This window comes from Komagataella phaffii, chromosome 1, assembly GCF_000027005.1.
Source record: "Komagataella phaffii GS115 chromosome 1, complete sequence".
NCBI lineage: Eukaryota > Fungi > Ascomycota > Pichiomycetes > Pichiales > Pichiaceae > Komagataella > Komagataella phaffii.
Window position 1 is genome coordinate 712,692 of NC_012963.1, and position 21,977 is coordinate 734,668.

The 21,977-nt window shown below is 39.6% G+C and overlaps 11 protein-coding genes across 11 annotated transcripts; 8 read left to right on the plus strand and 3 right to left on the minus strand.

The window, feature by feature from the left end:
* Nucleotides 1–21: 21 nt before the first annotated feature.
* PAS_chr1-1_0087 (uncharacterized protein) lies at nt 22–3,732 on the minus strand (the record flags this gene model as incomplete). Its single annotated transcript, XM_002489683.1, has 1 exon — nt 22–3,732. The coding sequence occupies one exon, from the start codon at nt 3,730–3,732 to the stop codon at nt 22–24; it is 3,711 nt and encodes a 1,236-aa protein (XP_002489728.1).
* Nucleotides 3,733–4,030: 298 nt separating this feature from the next.
* PAS_chr1-1_0088 (Essential protein that binds ribosomal protein L11) lies at nt 4,031–4,630 on the plus strand (the record flags this gene model as incomplete). The annotated part of the gene is made up of 1 exon (XM_002489684.1): nt 4,031–4,630. The coding sequence occupies one exon, from the start codon at nt 4,031–4,033 to the stop codon at nt 4,628–4,630; it is 600 nt and encodes a 199-aa protein (XP_002489729.1).
* A 141-nt stretch (nt 4,631–4,771) lies between these two features.
* Nucleotides 4,772–5,734, plus strand: PAS_chr1-1_0089 (Hypothetical protein; the record flags this gene model as incomplete). The annotated part of the gene is made up of 1 exon (XM_002489685.1): nt 4,772–5,734. The coding sequence occupies one exon, from the start codon at nt 4,772–4,774 to the stop codon at nt 5,732–5,734; it is 963 nt and encodes a 320-aa protein (XP_002489730.1).
* A 216-nt stretch (nt 5,735–5,950) lies between these two features.
* PAS_chr1-1_0090 (uncharacterized protein) lies at nt 5,951–9,703 on the plus strand (the record flags this gene model as incomplete). The annotated part of the gene is made up of 1 exon (XM_002489686.1): nt 5,951–9,703. One exon carries the CDS (start codon nt 5,951–5,953, stop codon nt 9,701–9,703), a length of 3,753 nt encoding a protein of 1,250 aa, XP_002489731.1.
* Nucleotides 9,704–9,912: 209 nt separating this feature from the next.
* Nucleotides 9,913–12,063, plus strand: PAS_chr1-1_0091 (Protein involved in programmed cell death; the record flags this gene model as incomplete). The annotated part of the gene is made up of 1 exon (XM_002489687.1): nt 9,913–12,063. The coding sequence occupies one exon, from the start codon at nt 9,913–9,915 to the stop codon at nt 12,061–12,063; it is 2,151 nt and encodes a 716-aa protein (XP_002489732.1).
* Nucleotides 12,064–12,097: 34 nt separating this feature from the next.
* PAS_chr1-1_0092 (Hypothetical protein) lies at nt 12,098–13,912 on the minus strand (the record flags this gene model as incomplete). The annotated part of the gene is made up of 1 exon (XM_002489688.1): nt 12,098–13,912. One exon carries the CDS (start codon nt 13,910–13,912, stop codon nt 12,098–12,100), a length of 1,815 nt encoding a protein of 604 aa, XP_002489733.1.
* Nucleotides 13,913–14,369: 457 nt separating this feature from the next.
* On the plus strand, nt 14,370–15,029 carry PAS_chr1-1_0093 (Hypothetical protein; the record flags this gene model as incomplete). Its single annotated transcript, XM_002489689.1, has 1 exon — nt 14,370–15,029. One exon carries the CDS (start codon nt 14,370–14,372, stop codon nt 15,027–15,029), a length of 660 nt encoding a protein of 219 aa, XP_002489734.1.
* Nucleotides 15,030–15,633: 604 nt separating this feature from the next.
* PAS_chr1-1_0094 (Hypothetical protein) lies at nt 15,634–15,999 on the plus strand (the record flags this gene model as incomplete). The annotated part of the gene is made up of 1 exon (XM_002489690.1): nt 15,634–15,999. One exon carries the CDS (start codon nt 15,634–15,636, stop codon nt 15,997–15,999), a length of 366 nt encoding a protein of 121 aa, XP_002489735.1.
* A 353-nt stretch (nt 16,000–16,352) lies between these two features.
* On the plus strand, nt 16,353–18,074 carry PAS_chr1-1_0472 (uncharacterized protein; the record flags this gene model as incomplete). The annotated part of the gene is made up of 1 exon (XM_002489691.1): nt 16,353–18,074. The coding sequence occupies one exon, from the start codon at nt 16,353–16,355 to the stop codon at nt 18,072–18,074; it is 1,722 nt and encodes a 573-aa protein (XP_002489736.1).
* Nucleotides 18,075–18,101: 27 nt separating this feature from the next.
* PAS_chr1-1_0095 (Subunit (60 kDa) of TFIID and SAGA complexes) lies at nt 18,102–19,559 on the minus strand (the record flags this gene model as incomplete). The annotated part of the gene is made up of 1 exon (XM_002489692.1): nt 18,102–19,559. The coding sequence occupies one exon, from the start codon at nt 19,557–19,559 to the stop codon at nt 18,102–18,104; it is 1,458 nt and encodes a 485-aa protein (XP_002489737.1).
* Nucleotides 19,560–19,983: 424 nt separating this feature from the next.
* On the plus strand, nt 19,984–21,837 carry PAS_chr1-1_0473 (uncharacterized protein; the record flags this gene model as incomplete). The annotated part of the gene is made up of 1 exon (XM_002489693.1): nt 19,984–21,837. The coding sequence occupies one exon, from the start codon at nt 19,984–19,986 to the stop codon at nt 21,835–21,837; it is 1,854 nt and encodes a 617-aa protein (XP_002489738.1).
* Between the last annotated feature and the right edge of the window lie 140 nt (nt 21,838–21,977).

Below are 21,977 nucleotides of genomic sequence, written 5' to 3' on the forward strand. Positions count from 1 at the left end.
GCATCTGTTTTCTTTTTTTTCTTATGCAACTGTAGAACTGACAACTACTTCATCGGCACTGGTATTCAATTCATCATCGCTTCCCATCAGCATCATGGCCACTTCTCGCTTATCTTTCTTATCATCAAAGGCAGGATTGTTGCCAGACTTTCCTTCCATCACAACCTGTTGCACATGCTCCTTCTGTTTCGCACGGTTTCTCATTTTTTCTTCAATGGTTCCCCGAACTAATAATCTATAAACTGTAACTTGTCGTGTCTGACCAAGTCTATGTGCTCTATCCATAGCTTGAGAATCAATTGTAGGATTCCAATCAGAATCATAAAAGATGACTGTGTCGGCTGCTGTCAAGTTGATTCCTAACCCACCAGCTCTGGTAGATAAAAGGAATACAAACAATTCTGGCTTAGTTTGCCAATCATGGACCAAATCTCTTCTGTCACTCAGCTTAGATGAACCATCAAGACGAATATATTTGTATTGACGATAGGTCAAAAACTCTTCCATAAGGTCCATCATTTTTGTCATTTGGAAATAAACCAATACTTTATGGCCCTCCTTTTTCAGTCTGACTAGCATCTTATCCAATTTAGCTAATTTACCACTTTCGATGACAAATCTTTCCATTGATGGGAGTCTAATAGAAGAATAGCCAATCAAATTGTTAACTGGTTTTGGATACAAATTGCTTGGTGGATAGTTCTTAGGTTCAACTTTCTTTACGAGCAGATCATATTCTTCGTTCAACGACAATGGGAATAAACTTTTCATAAACTTGGCGTTGAATAGGCTGTCAGTTCGCTTGAAATTGAAGGATTGTCTAGAGCAGCTAACTTCTATAGGCGGGGCAGATGCAAGCGGAAACGCAGCTGGGTCTAACGTATTGATATACATATCTTGGTGAACAGCTCTTTGAATGCTGTAAAGAGGTCTTAATTCTTGTTCAGCTTCAAACCTATCAGACTCATCCAACAAATTTTGCCACAATGTTTGCTTGGCCTTCCTTACTACTTGATCTGGCGTCAGTTCTAGTAATGATAGCCATCCGTGGTCCTTGAATTCATCTCTATGCAAATGCTTCGCATTCCAAATATTAAGCTTGCCATTGTAGAGTAAATGCTGTTTCAAGAACTGGGCATTATCTTCAAAATTTGGGGACAAAATCTCGTCATACAACAAAGTTGGAAGTCTATAGTTTATCACATTTGCAGATGAGTAGAAAACATCCAAAACAGGCAGTAAATTCTCCCTACTGAAAGAAGCGGTGTCGGAAAACGTTCCAAAATGAAATGCAGACTTCGTATCAGCTCTTTCAAACAGGTCAGGGTGGTTGCAAACTTTCCTAAATTGCATAACTAAGTTCATTAAAGAATCTGATTCTGTGCTATTGTTATTAGCAAAGAACTTGTTATCCATCAAATCAATCAACGAGATCTGAGACTTAAGTGTGCGGTACAACTTCTTTTGCCTGTTTGTTAATTTGCAATAAACATCAATTTCAATTTTATCACCTAATTCACTTTGAACATTCTTTTTTATACGACGCAACATGAAAGGTTTCAAAATCATATGTAGTCTCTTCAGCTGCTGCTCGTTTAGCTGAGTATTCGATTGAGCATGCGACTCGATGTCTTTGGAGAACCATTCACTGAACTCATCGTGGGAGTCAAACAGTGAAGGCATGATGAAATGCAAAAGAGCCCACAACTCTTGCATAGAATTTTGAATAGGGGTACCCGTCAACAGCAATCTGTTACGGCATTGAAAACTTAATAAAACTTTCCATCTTGAAGATTGAGATGATTTGATGGCCTGTGCTTCATCCAAGATCATGTACTGCCATTTCACTTTCTGAAAATATTGAGCATCCTGAACCACTAATTGATACGAAGTCACCAATACATGAAAAGGAGAGTTCTTGTTGTATATAATATTCTTCCTATCCCAAAACTTTCTCAAAACTTTCCTATCTTTGGCACTACCCCAGTATGGTAATACTTTGAAGTCTGGAAGGAACTTGGATATTTCTTGTTGCCAGTTGTGTAACGTAGATGAGGGTGTGACCACTAAAAACGGACCCCAAATATTATGAGTCTCTGCAAGATAGGCAAGAACGGATATACTTTGAACAGTCTTTCCTAAACCCATCTCATCCGCCAAAATACCGTTGATACCTTGGTCATACAAATTGGCCAACCAGTTCAAACCTTTCACTTGATATTCTTTTAGGGTACAATTTAAGAGCTTTGGTTGTGTGATAGTTATTTCCCCCAGAGAAGTTGGATTTTGGAAATTCATTTCTTCATCAGGATCAACGTTATTGAATGCTTGAGCCTTTCTCTGAGTTTCCTGCAAGGCAGATTGTGCATTGGCAGCAGCAGTCTGTTCCAAGTTTTCATCATTCAATTGGTCAAAGTCAATGTTGTTAAAGTCTGCCTTTGCATGTGAGAGATCAATGCCTTCCAAATGTGATCTATCCGTACCGTTGGAGGGCGTTAATGCTTTGTCACCCATATTTCCTTCAAGCTCATCTGTTTTGATTTTGTTACCAATGAAATGGGAATATAATTCTGTCTGTGTAAGAAGAAAGTTAAGCTTCCTTGATTGTCGCTTCGCTTCTCTGTCCTCTTCCTCTTTTCTAGCCGAATCCAGAGCTTCTTTCTCTGCTTTCTTTCTAAGTTCACGCTCTTCACGTTCATTCTTTTTCCAAAAGTTAAGCATTTCACGCATCGATCTTCTAGCTTTCGTTTGCAAATCCTTTTGAGACTTGTTGGTACGAATTTGCCATCTTCTAGCCTCCCTTGCAGCCAGCAAAGCCGTCTTTTTCAGATTAATTGCTTTAGTCTGAGTATAAGTTTGAAACAAACGGTAGTTTCTAGGTCCATCTTTTCTGGAAAGGTCTCTCCAAATAGACATGTATGTGTTGTCATATTGTTTGTCAATAGATTTCTGTTCTTTCACTGAAACATTAGAGCGCTTTGGTGAGTCTTCCTCTTCGAAAGCAGCAGGGTCTTCTTGCAGTTCTCGGGCTTTTGAAGAGGCCATAATTGCAGCCTTACGTCTTCTTTTGGGTCTTCCCTCCTCGGCATTTGTGGAAGCAGCAGTTCTTCGCTTTCTTGGGGGATGAGAGTTTTCGTCAGGTATTTCATCTTCATCCCAGCCTTGATTTGTTAACTCTTCGTCTCCATTATGAGATTTGCCATTTTTTGAGTTATCCTGTTTCTGTGCACCTTTTCCTTTCGGCTTGTCCTCACTATCCGCTGATGCAGAGATATTCTTACGCCTCCTTGATTTGGGTTTGGCAGGAGCTTCAGTATCAGCCTTCGAATGTGCAGCTCCTCTCTTTGATTTGGCATTCGTTATTTCCGTAGTAGTTCCGTCATCGATGGGTTCTATTTCTTCATCAACTTGGTCGTGGTTTGCGCCGGTTGCCCTTTTTATAAGCTTTTCGGCGATATTAGGATCAAATTCTAACAAGTTATCCTTAATCTTGGAAATCAATGTGGCCTCTGACTTGAGATCTTGTTCTCTGACCAGTGCCAACTCATTGTAAAGATATTTGAGCATGTTTGAATCCTGTGTTGCCAGTCCGTCTAAGGCCACAAGGCTTGCCACCCTATTCTCAAAGGCTTCCAAATACGAGGGTGGAGGAGTATCACTGGACTCATTAAGAAGCATGGATATAGAGCTCTTATTACGGTGGGGGACTTCTGTTGAGTCATTTGATGCCATGGTCCAAATGCCGGATTGTTGAGGTTTTACTCAAACTACAACTCTTCGTGTGGATAAACCAATCAATCAAAAGAGCACAGCAATTCTCAGGAAAAACTCTCGTGGTCAATGAGAGCTCATTTGGAGTGGAAACTGTTCGGATTACGCGTTAAAAGGTGTAAGGGTGTGATTTGACTTGAGAGGGACGGAGAGAAAATGAGTAGGAGCTTCGCGCCCAAGGCGGCCTGCTAGTAAAATACTAACCACAAGAAAAAAAAATTCAAAAAATTTTTATAGCATCACTCGCCTTAGATTAACAATGAGTGGAAAGAGTGCGACTGTGGATAAGCCTATTCCGGTTGCTTACGATTTGGGAAACCTTGCAGTCTTTGATTCCAATCCTTTGGAGTCCAACAAATTGTCAGATGCTTCGCAAGTGAATGAGTACCTGGAACAGGTTACGAGAGATAACACACAGCTTTTAATTAACCAAATTTTATCACAACCAGTCCGAAATACTACGGATTCTGTATCTGAAGGACAGGAGGCTTCTATAGCGCTAATTACGTTGCCTGATCCATCAACACCCTTGCCAAGAGAAAAGTCAGTACCAAAACCTAGAGAAATGACCAGATGGGAGAAGTTTGCTGCTAAGAAGGGAATTCAAGCCAAGGGCAAGACTGGAAAGATGATTTACGATGAAGAAAGTGGTGAATGGGTTCCAAAATGGGGATACAAGGGTAATAATAAGCAACTGGACAACCAATGGTTGGTAGAGATGAACGAGAAAACTGAAGAGAAGGATAAGGATACTCTGATAGACCCAAGAACTCTGGCAAGAGCAGAAAGAAAGAAGCTTGTGAAGAAGTATGAATTGCAACAGAAGAAGAACCTCAAAGCTCAAGGAAAGGGCAAATAGGAAGATACATAGGGACTAATGTTACTAAACTATAGGAAAAATAGACTATCTGAAATTTTTGAAGAAAATCTTGCTTAATGTAATACTATCCTAGTGTGCCTGACGCGAACAACGGTACTATCTACCAACTAAGTACAATCCATGCTTCAGTATAAAGTTGTCATTGACTCTATGATACAATGCTGCGACTTAGACAGTGTAAGCGTCAATGATATTGCTAGTAGAACTCAGGAACTCTTTGGTCACAGGTTTGGAAAGCAGGAAAGAAAGAAGCTCGAGTCGTTAATTGAATCAAGGTTCCTTTATTTCCTCCAAAGAGACCATCTCAGAACCCCAGGAGATGCGCAAATAGAAAAGGAGAATCTGTCACTTGCGCTTAAGATCAATTTTCAGCCAATAACGGATGACCCTGAGTTTCAGCCAACTAGAATAAGTAAGAAGAAGAAACCTGTTGGTTTGAGGTTGATTGGAAAGTTGGCACGGTTTTGCAACACAGAGTTTCTATCTGCAGAGGCTGCTATAGAAAGAATACAAAACTATGCAAAATTTCATGAAATTCTTGACTATCAGAAAAACGAAATTCATTGTGACGAACCGTTAAAGAAGTTATTGGAGTCCGATATTGTGCCGGTAGATAAGATAGGTGAGATAATATTCAAATATACTCGACCCTTGAGTAAAAATGAAATCCTAGATGTTCAAACACAGAGATCTACAGATCAATTGATTCCTCGTTACAAACAGATACCTCCTTTGCTAGTTGATGTTCTTGGGAAGGGACCTCTGCTGCTATTAGATATTCATCAAAGAATAAGAAGCTATGTCGTGAAAAAAGGGCTACTAGATGGCAATTATGTTTTGCCTGACGGACTGCTATCACAGGTTGTTGGACAGAGCAAAATAAGTTACCCATCCTTCAGAAGAAATGTCGTGAGATGGATCGATGAAAATGGACGATTAGCCACACCAAATGAGGAAAATACAACCACAGAACATATCTCTTCCACCAACGAGTCAGATAGCAGTAATTCTGACGGCGAAAGCTCCAACACTGGCGATTCCTCCGGGAGCTCTACATCCGATTCTGAACTGGATTCAGAATAATGAGACTGTACTCCTATCGCAATTTAGAGCATAAACATACTCTAATACTTCGGTTTATTGACATTACAACGTCAGACATATTCATACATAGTCATACATATTCCTGAGATTGATAATATATGGAATGGGTCCAATAATACATGTATCCCATCTCCGTTGTCTTAGATCAACATGTACATTCTGCATTCCTCCCTACATCATTATCGCGTTTTAAAGATGTATAACCGTTACTCCCCATTTACACATCTAAGCCAAATGTCTGTCGATATCAGTTCCCTTTCCATTTCGGGGACTGGATTTGATGAGATAGCAATGGATCAGTATCATCAGATTCTGAAAGTTGCTATAGCTTCGTACAGGGTCGAGCCTCGGTTTAGAAAAAGAGTATTACCAAGACATGTATCTAACGATGAGAATAGTGATTCCCATTTCAAGAAGCCCAAGGTCATCAAAGTCTCCTCTAGGACTATATCAGATCTTCGAAAATATCTGAACCCGTTGAAAAAGGGCAAACCAGTTAAACTTATCTCCACATCTTTATCAACCCAGGTTTTCAACGCGCTTTTGACTTATCTAACTAAGCTGGACAAATCCAAACAATTGGAGACTATAGAGAAACCAGAGAACTTCTTGAGGCAGTTTATGTTAATTGCTACTAGAGAGCTGAAAACTTTGAAGGGTCAAATGTTTATGGATTCCTTGGATACCCAAACTACAATATTCTTATCAATAATGCAAGAAGTAGTGAAGAACGATAAAGAAGGTGATTCTATTATGAAAAAACTTCAAGAGGCTAGATTTACTTTATCTTCCTCTTCAAACAACGTTAATGATTTTGAGTATATTATGCCATCGTTCAAGCTCTCCGAGATGAGCTTAGCGCAGCACGTTGGTGCTATATTCCAAATCGATGATAAGGAATTGCAAAATGATATTCTTTCTTTGAAAAACAATATTACCCCGGACAAGATAATTCACGATCAAAAGACTTATTTGGTCAACTGTCTGAAACAACAACATCTCGTCTATCAGAAACGGGATTTCTTAGACTCCAGTTCTTTTACTAATTGGCTCAAGGTGGAATCGTTAAACACAGAAAATTATATTAGCCAGATTGATTCCAAACCAGTCAATCTGTGTGAACCTTCGGCTTTTTTCAACCTTGTTCCCAGATCAAGTGCTCTGTATTACCAAACTCTCCTAGAAAAGTGTATGCGATACGACTCACGGATGAATGCAAGTTCAAACACACCATTATTGTCTACCTCATCCAGAGAATTGATCGAAGAATGCGTTAAAATCTGGAGGATTGATGCATTTACAGCAATGATCTATTTTTTCAAAACATCATGCTCTACTGTTTTGAGTACCAGTGATGGCTCCATAAACTCCGATCTATTTTTTCTGGTATTGAATCTTATGAAAAAGTATTTGACAGACCTAAAACTCTCCATCGATAAATCAACATGGCCAAGTAAAACTCGATTAGAATGGATAGATTGTTTAGAAATATGCTATTTAAAGACCATGAAGGGGATTCAGACCTGCATCTCACAGGTGCTGACTTCAAAACCACCGTTTTCTCAATATCTCAATGTCTTAGCGGAGATTGAACAGGATTCTCTCTTCAGAAATATTGTTGCCAAACATGTCCCAGATAAACTTGAGAAGCAGCTAATTCATAAACTTAATGATACTATTCTTTTGAGATACAAGGATCTGCTTACAGAAATCCCAACAGATAACACCATCGATTTGATTCATATTGCTGATCTATCAAGAAAGATTGTTGAAGATACAAAGATGTTGCAAAAAAGATATAAACACCCTCTTCTCGGAAAAATACCTATTGCACCAACCTATGCCAAACGTATAATTACTGATTTTGCAGTTGATGCTAAATACATGCTGAAAAGTATTAAACAAAATTCGGCAGACATTTCGTTTGCTGACGCTTTAGATATTTATAAGACTCTTAGCGAGATCCGAGACATATTCACCCAAGTTACTGATACGCCATTCAAATTTGATCTAGAGAAAGGTTTTTACAAGTATCTCAAAAATTGGGCCATCAATGCTTCAGAGCAAATCGTTGCAGTGACAAACACTGCTGTTGCTCAGGATGACTTGGGATGTGCATCTCCTGAAAATGACATATTATACAGTACGTCTGTGAAGGATATATTCATGATGATAAACCAAAATGTTAGTTTTTTGAAAGATCTGAATTGGAAGAATGAATATCATCTGGCTAAAGTTTCTACTCTGTTATTCCAGTACATCTCAATGGCTCTTATCACATACTGTGACAAAATGTACGACACCATTGTTGCTGATTTGGATGAAGAGGATCAGAAAAATGTAGCTACAACTTTACCTGGTGAAACTAACTCTTATGACTCTCTGTTATCAGGTACCTCTGCTTGGATTGCTGACATGAAAGCAGCAGTTACAAGATCACAAAAATTAACTCCTCCAGAACCGTATGCCTTTAAGAATCGGACATGTGTTGCTCTCAATAATATAGTGCAATGTTTGCAAAATCTAGATGAACTTGAAGACATATTGGACCCGGAATATGTCTCTAATGTTATGAATAGAGAGAACCCTTCAATTTTCAAAGAATACACTAATCATTTTTTCACTATCAAGGTTGTGCAAGCTGAAGGAATTAAGAGTCCTGTTGGGAAGGATGCCCCAGATGCAAATGTGTGGCTCAGCAATAATAATACTAAAAAAGTGTTTGCCCGTACCAGAACAATTCCTAGCAGTGATAGACCAGAATGGGATGAAGAGTTTGAGGTAGTGCTATTTCCTGGAGCCTCTGTCAGTATTCTAGCAACGTTATGGGATAAATCATTCAAGAGATTTAGTTCTGATGCTGTTATAGGCAGGACATTGTTTCATCTTAGCCCCAAAGAGTTTAATAACAATGGAATTCCAAGAGATCTTATTTTGAATCTTGATACTGAAGGAACTTTAGTTCTTCAGGTATCCTTGGAAAGTGAGAGGGAAGATGCTTTATTTTGCATGGGAAAGACTAGGAGGTCACTAATACACGCTAGAGACAGGGTCATTAAGCTAATGGTAGGAAAGTTTTCTCCGTTCATTCAGTTTGCATTTTCAAGAGATGTATTAAAGAATGCTTGTGGATCGAATGGACTATTGCTGATATCAGAAGAGCAACGAATCGATGTTATCTTGCCTCTTTTTGACTATTTGAACTCTAATTTGGACATTCTGGCTCGTATCTTACCCGAATCTTTGTTGCAGAAAGTTATTCTTCAAATGTGGAATGTTGTGTTGGCATCTGCTGAACATCTGATACTTCCATTATTATCAACAGTGAAAATGGCTAAAAATTCAAACAAATTGTGGTCTAACATTAACTTCAACTCTGGAATGAACATAGCAGGATTCGGGCGTCCTCTAACTCCCCTCGAAGTGAAGACGGTTTTTGAATGGTTACATGTCCTTTGTTATGAACAGTTCTACAACGAGGGAGAGGGTGCATCACTAGAGAAATTACAGAACTATCAATACAAACTGTTACTCAAGGTATCTGAACATTATGAGAAACCTGTTGGTGAGATTCTTTCCAAAGTAAGAGAATGCGAACCAATGACTATTGAGCACATCCGAGAGAGAAATTATTTTTATATAACCGTTGACTCTAAGGAAAAGAAACTTACTAGAGCTGCGACGATAGCTCGACAAAAGACCATAGGAGCACAAGGGTCTAAAAAGCAAATGCATAAGGCAGCCGAGGATGTAAAGATTGCCCAAGAAACTGATTCCAATGCTAACGCTGCTGCTTTCGAAGATATGCTTTTGAGAATACTTCTCACCAAGGGAGAGATGGGATTTGTTGCTGAGCGTTTGGAGCAGCGTGAAAAATTTACTCAGAGCGTTTCTGCTGAATCTTTTGCCAGAGCTGCGGCTGCTGGTGCATTCAATGGTATCAGATAGTAATACCAATTCCATAATAATAGTGATAATGATAATAATAAAACTACTAATATAATTAAGACATCTTTTAACCCCTCCCCTCGTTGTTCGTTCAAAGTTTCCCCATAGTCTTTCTCCTTTAGGCGCGCAAGCAGATTTCCGATATCTTTCAGCATTCTAAGGATATCATCTACCTATCCCACACCTCTACTTGAAAGCATCAATCAAAGATGTCTAAAGAGATTATCTATGACGAGAATGAAGACGGTTGGTCCTACTCATTCCCTTCTTCGTTGGATAATCTTCAAGATACGTTGATCGATAGCAAAGCACCAGATGAGATAAGTATCCCTAGTGACACCGAGGAAGATAAAGAAAAAAATCATGCAGAAGTTCCTCCAGTAGACATCAAGGAGTCATCAATCTTGCTGGAGGTAACAGATGACAGTTTTGCTAAGAATTCTGTTAAAGTGACGAAGAGAAACGGATCCAATGGGCACAGACGTCTTGCAAGACTCAATGAAAAGAATGGAAGCTACTCGTCGTCTACTTCAAGCTTGGCGCCTTCATTTCTGGTAAAACCTTCTCCTGCTGCGGATCCATTTTTATCGAAGCCTCCAATCCAACTTCAAAGGTACGACGACATTGACTTCGAAGAAAGATCAATCATAGAAGACGACGAGCACAGCATCAATAGCCCGTCTATCAGGACAGGTACTACATTAACTTCACCAACTACTCCCAAGTCAAGAAATTCAAATGGAGAACCTGAAAAAAGTGTTGCAAAAGAGCAACTAAAATCGTTAAATATTGATCAGCCGATACCAGAAGAGTCGACTGTTGAAAATAATGGAATCACTGCTACTTCACCAGATATGCTGAGCTATCGTAAATCATCCAGAAAAAAAACCGTGACAAGCATTTCCTCAGTTGATGATGTGGCACCACCAAGTCCAAATGATACTCGAACCTCTACCAGAGATAGCTTTGACAGATCTCTTTATGCTGATGAGTTATATCTTGATACCCGATATCGCTATGCAACACCTGAACGAAACACAGCATTCCACGATCTTTTTAAAAACATTCCTCTTGATGATAGGTTTTTGGATGATTTCAGTTGCGCCCTAAGCAGAGAAATATTGGTACAGGGACGTATTTACGTCTCTGAGAGACATATATGCTTCAACGCCAACATCTTAGGTTGGGTGACAAACCTTGAGATCCCCCATCAGGATATCGTCAGCTTCGAAAAAAGAACTACAGCTGGAATATTTCCCAACGGAATAGTAATCAACTTGAAAGATACGAAACACTCATTTCTTAGCTTTATTTCAAGAGATTCCATTTTCAACTTTTTTGAAACAATTTGGAGCAAATCAGTTTCTAAGATACAGTTGGAAAACGAAAATTCAGACGTTATCCCTCATGCTCTAACTCACTATTCTAGGGATATGGCAAGCGAAGATCAGGAGAGGATTAACAATATTATTCTCTCCATTGACACAGATGAAGAAGCTGAGAATCAGCAATTACAGAAGGTCCGGGTGGTTAGAGCAAAAGAAAAATCCGAATACAAATCTGATGGTCCAGAGACGCATGTGCCTACTTCTGCTGACATAGATTTGAGCAATGAAACGGTTCTCTGCGAAGACATTTTGAATGCCCCTATAGGATTGACTTTCAACATTCTTTTTGGAGAGAATATCAAGTTCCACCAGTTCTTAATGGATAAATCTGATGGGTTCGATTTTACTTCATACGGCGAGTTTGTAAATAATAAGAGAGGTTTTGAGTATCAAAAAAGCTTAGGATACTCTATTGGACCCAAATCTACCAAATGTGTTGTGAAGGAGTCCATTGAACATTTTGATTACGATTCCTATATTATGGTATTAACGGAAACCAAATCTCCTGATGTACCTAGCGGAGGATCATTCTCTGTGAATACCCGTTACATTTTTACATGGGCCAAGGGTAACAAAACAAAGTTGACCTTATCATATTTCATAAATTGGACAGGCTCCAGTTGGATCAAATCAATGATTGAGAAGTCTACTGCACAGGGACAAAAAAGCTTTAGTGAGCTTTTATTTAAACAATTGAAATTGGTCATTGCAGAGAACACATTGGTAGTGGCTGGTGATGAAGAGGTGCCAGTCACCTTTTCGCAGGAACAAGTTGAAGAACCAGAGAAAGCGACTGAAAAGGTTCAGCATTCAGAAAAATCCGTCACGGAGACCACAGAATCTTCGAAGTTTGACGTTTGGCATTTGTTGGTATTATTGTTGATAGTATTACAGATATTAACCTACAGAGAGCTTCTGGCAACAAAGCAAGAAATGAAATTGTTGGCACAGTCACTCTCGACTAAAAAGTAGTATAAGGATGACCGGCTTCAAGATAGGAACCTGATCATACAATGTTGTTGGTTGTTGGGTGTCCAGTACTCATCTCTGACGTCTTATTAGTTTGCTCACGGGGTCTTGACGTAGATTGTATCTTCGTCGGGATATATAGGTGACTCTTCGAGAGCCTAACTTTGTTAGTCCATATATTCAATAAAGACTTTAGTGGCATCCACATTATTAAAACCAAAAGCACAATGCAGAAAGGAACCGCAATCTTCCAGTAATAGGACACATTGTGCTCCAAATCACCAAATGACTCGAAGTTCATTCCATAGTACCCAGTCCAAAAACTTAATGGTAAAAAGATGACAGTAACTAGTGACAACTGTTGCATAGATGAGTTTGTATCAACAGAGATGGTATTGAAAATCAAATCCACAAGATTTTCAATTTGACTGGTCATCATGTCAATATCGTTCGTGTAAGTTAGAGTATGATCCTTGACATCATCTAAATACAAGGAACAGTCTTCAAAAAACTCCTTGGGCTGCTGCTTACTAGAAATCACAATCGAGTGTTTGTTGGAATAATCTCTCAACGATCCGAGCAGGGAAGTCGTCGGGGAAATAGCTTGTTTGAGCAGTGACAGTTCACTGATCATTAAGTGGAGCTGTCTAGTATGGACGATTTTAGGTGCGTCAAGGATTTGTAATTCCATCTCAGATAGCTTCCGTCGATAGGCGGTCATGATAGGATAGGATAAATCAACTATGGCATCAATAATTGATTGCATCAGAATATAAGGATTGCAAGACTTTTGGAGAATGGTAGACCCATCCGGAGTCAACCTCGTGAATATGGCATTCTCTATATCATGGGCTGAATGCTCAAAAAAAGTTACAATGACATTGTCTGGAAACAGGAATAGAGACACCTGCTCTATCCCAATGGCCAACTTTCGATAACTTAGTGGCTGTAGTTGTTGAAGTCGACGATATATTTGAGTATTGGAAGGTAGTTTTACAGATATTTTCCTCATTTCTGTTTTTGCTAACCGTTCTGTGATAGTCTCAGAATCAGAGTCATCTGAGCTGTTCAGTTCAGCTCGCGTCGGTACAGTCGCTTTATTGTTAGATTTCTTTCTTTTTGGAAGCTTGAACCAACGGCGTTTTGTATCTTGAGACTGTTTGATCTTAACTAGCTTCACAAGAGGAAGACAACAGAATGTGTGTTCAGGATATTGATCAATTTTTGTTCTTTGAGGAATATCTACCATATCCTCAATAGCCAATCTATGAATCTTAAAATGAGCAGAGATGGTAGATATGGCGTTCCAAGAAAGGCCATTTACATTGATCCAACGAACTTTACCCCATTCGTGTTTACTGGACAATGCCTGAATCAGAGGCAGATTAGATGTGCTATCAGAATCAGGAGGAACTTCCAAATGCTGAATACGATAACGAGATTGAGAGTAGTCCGTAACAGTGATAGACGATCCGATGGTATTCAAAACGACGTCCGTAGTAAGGACATCAATCCCAGGTTCCCAATTTGCACGTTTTCTTGCTTCCGAAGAAGAAGTGTTTGAGTTCCCATAGTTTCGAAAATTTTTTGCTTTGGGTCTTCTTGGCTTATGAGCTGGAGGTTCCTGGTATATTTGATAGAACTTCTTCTTCTTCTTCCCTACGGTAGTAGTAGGCTGGGTAGAATCTGAACTATCATCGTCCTCGTCTGTGTGCGAGAAGTCTGAAGTGTTGAAATCATCTTCCTTTCTAGCATTTATTTTGTATTCATGAACCAAGTCATCTGAAAAGTTGCTAGAGAAATCGGGCAAGTCAGGTACAGTAGCATCTCCGGAGTCAAAAACGGAGATCATTTCATTACCTTGGGGAGGAAAAGAACTCTTAGATAACAGAAAAATTCGAGCGGCTCACTGGGATGATGCCGACTTGCAGGTTTGAGCTCCAGTATCAGTCAGACGTGTGATTCTTTGGAGGAATAGAGATGCTTTGATTATATCGGGCATCCTGAATCTGTTAATTACTGCGGTTTGTACATGTGAAGTCTTTTAAATTTGTTGGAACTACTATTGCTACTCGGTGATCAAATTGCTCTAGATTAGAAACTGTCAAACTACTGGGCCCTTTAGCTTAAAACGAAGGGCGAAGGTGTTATACAAATTGTAGCTCTCTGTAAACCCCAAAAAATACCGAAGACGGCTCGGCAAACCAGGAATGTTCAGACCTCTTTGCTTGACTAGCCGTTACCTCACTTTACGTATATCTCGAATCGAATCTTCCTTATTTCTCTCCTATTTCTATACGATCGACGCAATGATTAATATAGCAAAGTGCAGACTTCCTAAGTACAGTCGAATAGCCACACTCTCCTCAATGCTTTCACCCCATTCCTATCTGAAAGCAACCGTAGCGACGCGTTGCTACTCCTCTCTAAACAATGAGATTGACTTGGAAAGGCAAAAGCGAAAAACTAACATTGGGACAATGATACAGTATCTAGAGACAAAAGTTCCCAACTTATTGCATGAAACAATTGATCGAGAATTGCTTGACGAGAAGATCAAACTAAGGATTCTACCAAACTCCTTTCATTTTTTCCCAACCATTCAAGGGCCAGTAAAATATATATCCTTATGGGAAACAGTAACCTCATTCCTCACAAGGTTCATCATTGAGAAGAAGAATACAAAACTGGTAATTACAAACATTTGTGTCAACGAGAAAAATCCTGACGGCGATAAGTCCTCAGATTCAAGTTCGGATTCCAAAAATGACTCCATTGATGCTTATGGCCTTTACGGATCCACTTCCAAGATCGTCATAAGATTCAAGTCTGACAATAAAGACAAGTTCATTACAGGTATATTCGTTTTCGAGTTGAATAGAGACAACGATAGAATTTTGGTTCACACCATAGACAATGTGGAAATAGTAAACGATAAGAAAGTAGACATGTTACTGGCGATGGACTGAGAAGTTAAAGACTGTTCAGCCATATCGTTCAAGAATCATCCTCCTCTTCTTCCATTTGCCCAAACAGCATGGTACTCCTTCTAAAGGGGGTCACCCTGAGAATTGAACCGAACTAATTTAAGTTCCACAAACCACTTTGAATTTTACCATATCGGTGGTTTCTGGACCTGGATAAGTCAAACAGTATGGTATCGGTCCGTTGGTGAGAGTCTTTTGGTGGGTCCACTACTCGCGTGAACGTACTCTATTTTTTTTTTGCGGCTTTCGGGATTACTTGAGACGATACCAGCCGCGCGTCCCCTTTATCCTCAGCGACCCTTAAAGATGCCGGTGAGGTTTAACGACGAAGGCAGCACAAAGGGAGGCAAACACCAGCCCACCCATTGGCAATCTCTATCACTTGAATTTGGTTAAGTAGCAAATCTGTTGCCCATAATTTAAGCAATTAGTGTTGTGCTGGACTACATTACTCATCAGACATTACTCATCAGCCGAGGTTCCACTCTTTCCAGTACATCCGAATTCCGAAAAAGATTTGAACCCTCAAATAGACAAACTTCTCCAGAAATATTTGGCCCCTTAAACACTTACCGGTTATTCCTCTATGATGTCCGGATTCGTACATCGTTTGAGCTGTGGCCTGTTGGACTTCCCATTACCCATCCTAGGCAAACGGACTTTCGAACGTAATCCTGATAAGAAAAAGGTTATCAACAGAGCTGACTTGATTGAACTGATTTTAGAAGAAAGACAAAAAGAGAAACCAGGAAGGAAAAGAAGAAGCGCTGGAAGAAGGAGGCATTCGACTGAGAATTTTTCACGTTCTTCGAATTCAATGAATGATGATTTGGTGCAAAAAGATCCTCTTTCCAACCAGCGGACTCGGGACAGTTTGAGTCCTCGTACTGAAGTCATGTTTGACGACAGTAATCTGAGCCATCCGGGCGTAGGATATGAACAAGTAAGGTGAAATAACAGTGAAAGGGCTGCAAGAATGTTGGCAATTATGCCTAACAATAATACCCTAAGTTTATGCCCCCATGGTCTATGGGATGAACTATGGAAATGGATTGAACGAGTATATAATTGAAATATTGACAGTTTCTCTGAGTGTGATACGTTCATTATCAGACTTAGTCAATAGCACCTGTATTTAGTATGACTAGTATCATTAATATTACTTAAGATAATAACATCTAACAGCATCTTGAAGTATTTTTATCTCGTCCATACCTAATACATTGCATAAGTTATCCTTCAAGTTACTTTCCATTTTACAACAACTCGGGACTGAAAACTGGTCTTCGCACGATAATCCTAACTATGTTGAGGTTCCAGATATCGCCAGTTCCAGGTTCTCGTAGAGTTCCGATGACGGTCGAACTGGTGAGGCAGGCACCTTCACTACACTCTTTTCTCAACTCATCACATATACTCATGAAAGATTTGGTTAGTTTCAACACCACTGGTAGCCACAAATCTTTCATTACTATTCATTTAGATTCTTCAGAGATACAACTAGACTCTATGCAGAACTTTTACATCAAATTATACCTGGGGAATATCACTCTATCAAAGTCATTTCAATATGGTTTGTTGACGCGCGTCTACAAGAAGCTATGGTGTATAATATTCATTGAAGAATTGGACCTTCAGCATAATGATCATCAGTTTTCCAAAAATGACTGTACTATTGAACCGACCTTAGAAGATGAGTCTTCATTGACTTTCGATGTCGTTCCTGAAAATGAAAGTCTCGTTGACCTTTTGCATATAGAGCCAGAGGCTTTACCAAGTTACGACGAGTTGCAAGTGTCTGAACTCTTAACTTCAAGATATTTCAAAAGTTTATACCTTGATACTTCATCTTTGCAGATTTTCATCAAAAGTTCTCTTATCAAATATCGCAACATTTCTTCTGTCGACAAACTCGCAAAGTTGGCGCAATTGTCTAGTTTGGTAATTGACCCTTCCACTTTTGATCAGCGGCATCTAGATGAAAATATTACATCCCCTGAAAAGTTAATCATTCATAGGGATGAACCGTCCTATAGAACGCACGCATTCAAAGAGAATTCTCATTCCTTGGACGATTTAACAGCACTAAAGCTAAGAGAGATTCAACTCCAAGTACTCTTATTGCTGGAAATCCTAAATCTACAAGAATTCGATCATATCCCTGCTCAGAAACCTGCTCATATCCCTTTCAAGAGCCGCATACGGAGTAAACGTCAATTAGTTCCAACGTTGATAGGCACTGTTATTGAAAAAGAGAACACTTCAGCTCCGCCCAGTAGCTTTGTCAACATTTCGACCTCTTCAGCTTCGTCAAACGAAACGTTGATCTCAAAGTACCTTGCATATATTGACAAATTGTTAGTTTACGACGCCATAAATTCACAGAAAGTAACATACACGTTCTATAAGTTGATTTACCCTTACTACATTAAGCAGTTACCTACTCTACTAAAGCATTTATACACCAAGATAAAAGGTGTATCTCCAGAAAAGATATCTCTGAAAAGAAAGAAACCACCTCGGCCGGCTCAAGTGCAAAGATCTCAGTCACAGCCAAGCGGTGACCAACCCATACCAGTATCACTCAAGAGAACTGGATCAGCATTATCTGACATGCAGAGGAAAATGTTCGACATGTCAACCCATCATAAAGAAAAAGAAAAATCCACTGCTCCTCCAGCTTTACCTCAGCAAGTTGACTCCTTTATATTTAGCAAATCTAAGAAGTCATTGTCACTTGCATCTCAAATTGAAATACAAGAAACTCCAAAAAAATCAAGAATTCAAGTAAAGGAGACTCCCATAAAACAACTTAAAACATCACCGGAGGAGGAATATATTACATCATTATCACCCACAAAACCTTTCAGAAAGCTCCAAACAGTCACTCCAACGCCATCGCCAAAAAAGACCAGACCAGGAGAACAGATAGCCATAGAAAGTTCACCCTTCTTCCAAACAACAGCCGGCGAATACGAAGAAGACCGATTAGTAAGTTCACCAGTATTTTCAGATGCAAACGAATAAATAATTTGCTTGCTTTCTCTAAATTCCTCATACCTCACCAAAAAATATTCCCCAATATATATCCTGAGCATCGTCGCAAGCTTGTATCCTGTCAGCTATTAAATCACCCACTCTCTGTTTCAACCTCTCATTATCTATTCCATTTTCAGTTTTCATATCTTTGACTAGTTTACCCTCCTTAGTCAGCACTCTTAACGTCTCAATCAGTGTGTCGATCAAAAATACTTGGTCTTCCTGTTGAAGTTTTTCCAAAAACGTGCTGCTCCAGTTTATCACATTTCCCAAGACTACTATTCGAATAACTTCACTTCCCAAGCCTCGTAGCCCTAATAGTGCCCCATATTGGGTTCCTGGGGTTGTGTTGTTGACAGAAACAAAGGCACGAAGAAGAGTCCTTGTGATTCTAGGTTTCAATGTTGAGTAACTAGATCCAAAATCTTCAATAACCCTTTCCAAAAGGGAAGCACTGAGTTCACGAAGAGCAAGTTGTTGTTGCTTCTGTAATTCGTCGTCAACATTTCCTATTTTCTTGGCTAGTAAAAGAGTGAGAATACATGGAATAATAGCGTGGACATAAGGTTCCAAAAAGAGTGACTCATTCATAAGCAGTGAGTATATCAACTCCAACATCGTGGACAGTAATGAAATATTTTTCAAGTTCTTTGTGATTGTTTCAGAAATAAACTGGATGAAATATGGAACTAGTTGGTGAAGACCAGGGTCAGCACGCACAGATTGCAATGCGCTATTTCGCAAAAGTTCTGCTTCCTTTGTTTCTTCTTGATTGAGCAAAACTTCCACGATTTTGTCGAAATAGAGTTGTAATTCCCTGGAAAGCACATGTTTCACCAAAGGCTTAACTTCCAGTCCTTGCTTTTGATTAGAAATATTAGATGAGACAGAGGGACCTGTAGATGTGAATTCTTCATTGGTGTCCTCCTTGACCTCATCATTGATGAGAGAAAACATGTTTTCCATTGACCCTCTGTTGATGGGTAAGATATTCTTAATGTCATTGGGGGAAGGATTTTGAGGAATAGCAGGTTGAACACCCTCAATAGCTAGCCAATGCGCTGTAAAGGTGCTGAATCTAGGCACTTTTGGAAGAGGTTCGTTGATCAACTTTTCAAAGTCTACTTCGTCGTCGTCAACATAATACAGGTTCTGTCCTGCTCCGACCAAAGCTTCCTTGAAAACCAGTGGTCTGGAGACATCGTAACCATAAAGAGGTTCTAGATTCAAAACTTTCAACGCTCTATCAATGTCGCTAGTGTGTAAAGTTCTTCTCTTACCGTGACGCATAAACTTTGATGCCTGGTCCAATATCTCGTGTATTCTATATTCAATGTCCATTGCCAGGTTCTTCGCTGCCTCCTCATTCAAATTAAAGATCCCTAAAGACTCCGCAGCATCCTTGACCGTGTCCGAAGGAGACCATAGCGTATGCGATGTAGGAATCGAAGACCTCTGAGAATTCTTTGACATTTGCGTGCCAGGTGGAGGAAATGAGATGGTGTTCTGATCAAACAAAGTAAACGAGTTAACAGTTGTATTCTCGAGGACCTAGATGGACTTTCTGTAGTGTACCAATTGATTTGAAGATGTCTGATGACACTTCTTGAAAACTACATATGATCGGATGATCTCGGAGAGTAGGGGGTAATGTTGCCTATTTTCTGTGATTGGGTCATTGATTTTCATCAAAGTAGAAATATTGGGGTAGCAACTTCTCACAGAGGCTCCGTGACACTAATTTCGCCCCAATGTAGTCCGCTGTTCGGTTCCCCATATTCCAAACCCAAAAATCTCCAACAACTTCTCCAACGGAACGCCTTCCGCGAATCCCTCGTACAGTGCCTTCTTAGGAAGCGAGAGAAAACTTTCCTTTCTCCTAAACAATCCCTCATCTATGTTTAGAATACTCGCAAACAGCTCTACTAAACAGGGACAGAGAGTTTCTAGCAAGCTAGTACAACATAACTCTCCCTCTGGAAGGTTATTCAATACCCAAAGTCCAGCTTCAGCCTCAAAGAATGCTAATTCAAGTGCTTCTACTATCCTCCATGATGAGGAACCTCCAAGACCGTTGAGAGATTTCAATCAGAAAAAAAATAAGAAAAACTTCAGGCCATATTTCCAAGTGCAAACACCCGAAGATTCTGCATTTAAAAATGAATTATTAGCATTTGATAACTACTCATCACAGAACACCACGTATGATCTAAGTAGCGAAAGTGTCACATACGTCTCTCCTACCTTTTGGGATGCTATTATCGGTATCATGCCGATATATAGACAACTTTTGGAGAGTGGAGAGCTGACAAGTTCTCGTGTCCAGAACTTGGTCTCATTTTTGAGAAATGGCCTCCGTATGAACAGATTGGAGTTAAAAAAATTAAAGAACAAGCCAGACTTTGATTCTTCTTCTAAGAACAACCAAATGTACGAGTTCTTACTCTCATCTGTAAGAGAAGTTTCCAATGATTTGTTAGACGAAAAGTTTAGTCCCAATGTCTCTTTGACCTCATTGCTGATTGATTGTTTCAGAGATATGCAACTTCCTGAAGAGGCTATTTCCTTTTGGTCTAACGGAAAACAAATTCCAAACTTGACTGAAATTTTTGAAGGACAGATGGTACTGGGTGCTGTGTTGCCCATTCTTGCAGATGCCCATGAGGCTAACTTTGATGAACTCTACCCAAAGTACCTTGAACTACAAAAGAATGTCGCTGCCGAACACAAGGTTCTTCATCCTAAGTTCTTGTTGGGTATGATCAGAGTTTGTCTTTCTAATAATAAAGTCGATGAGTCTCTGCAAATATTCAAGTCTCTAGTGAACAACTTGTACCAGAATAATGACGGAAAAACTCCATTGCCTCACCAAAAGTCGAATGTTACCATGGCTCATTTGAGTTTTATCGGCTATTGTAAGAATATAGACACTGCAGATGTCTTCTTCAATGACGCTATGGATAACAAATTACCTTACCACACACCATTACAATTGAATTTTATCAACAGTTATATGAACAATACTTGGGAAGTCACAAGAGACTTTGAACGGGTCAAAACCATTTGGATTAAGACTTGGAATAACTACGCTTCCAAGAAGTATTTACCTCGAATGATTTCATCTTCTTTCAACAACGTTTTCTTCAATATATTCTTTCAGAAATACCCACAATATTCAGCTGAATCTATAAAGGAATTAAAACAGCTTATCGTCAGCTACTCCCAGATCAGACCACTAGATGAGCCATTCCTTAATGTTTTGACTTCTAAATGCCAGCAATGGCGGAGTTTGGAGGTAATTGACTCGATCCAGGAAGCCTATAAAACTTACAACATTGAGCCGACACTAGTTGCTCATAGATGTCTGTTGAAAGCCTTAGGATCTGTTGACGTACCTCCTCAAAGAATTCAGCAGACTTTTGAGAATTTGCTGTTGTTGCACGATGCCAATCGTGAAGCTTTCTTAGCACCTGCGGACTTAACGTCCTTGAAATCTGCCACTATCAGATCGCCTATTCTTGATGAACTACCTGGTGGCAGAGATGAGAGGGTGAAGCTGTTTTTCCAATTGTTCAAAGTTTACGGACCATATTTAAAGAGCACCAAGGCTTTAGATCGATGGATCGCTAGCGACATCGAGCAAGATCCAAGCCTGGCTGTTTGGTATAAGAGCTTGGGTTCATTGGACGTATCCAAGGTGAACCGTTTGAACCTTCCACGTATGAAAAGAAACGAACAGTTTAGAGTATAATAATGATGACCACTGTAAATAGAAATTAACGGCCGTACTAATAGATAATTAATTCGAGAGCGTTTCAAATGATCTGAAACAGTATCTTTTAAGCCGCAAAACTTTTATATAAGCAGTAGCATGGCACGAAAACTACATTG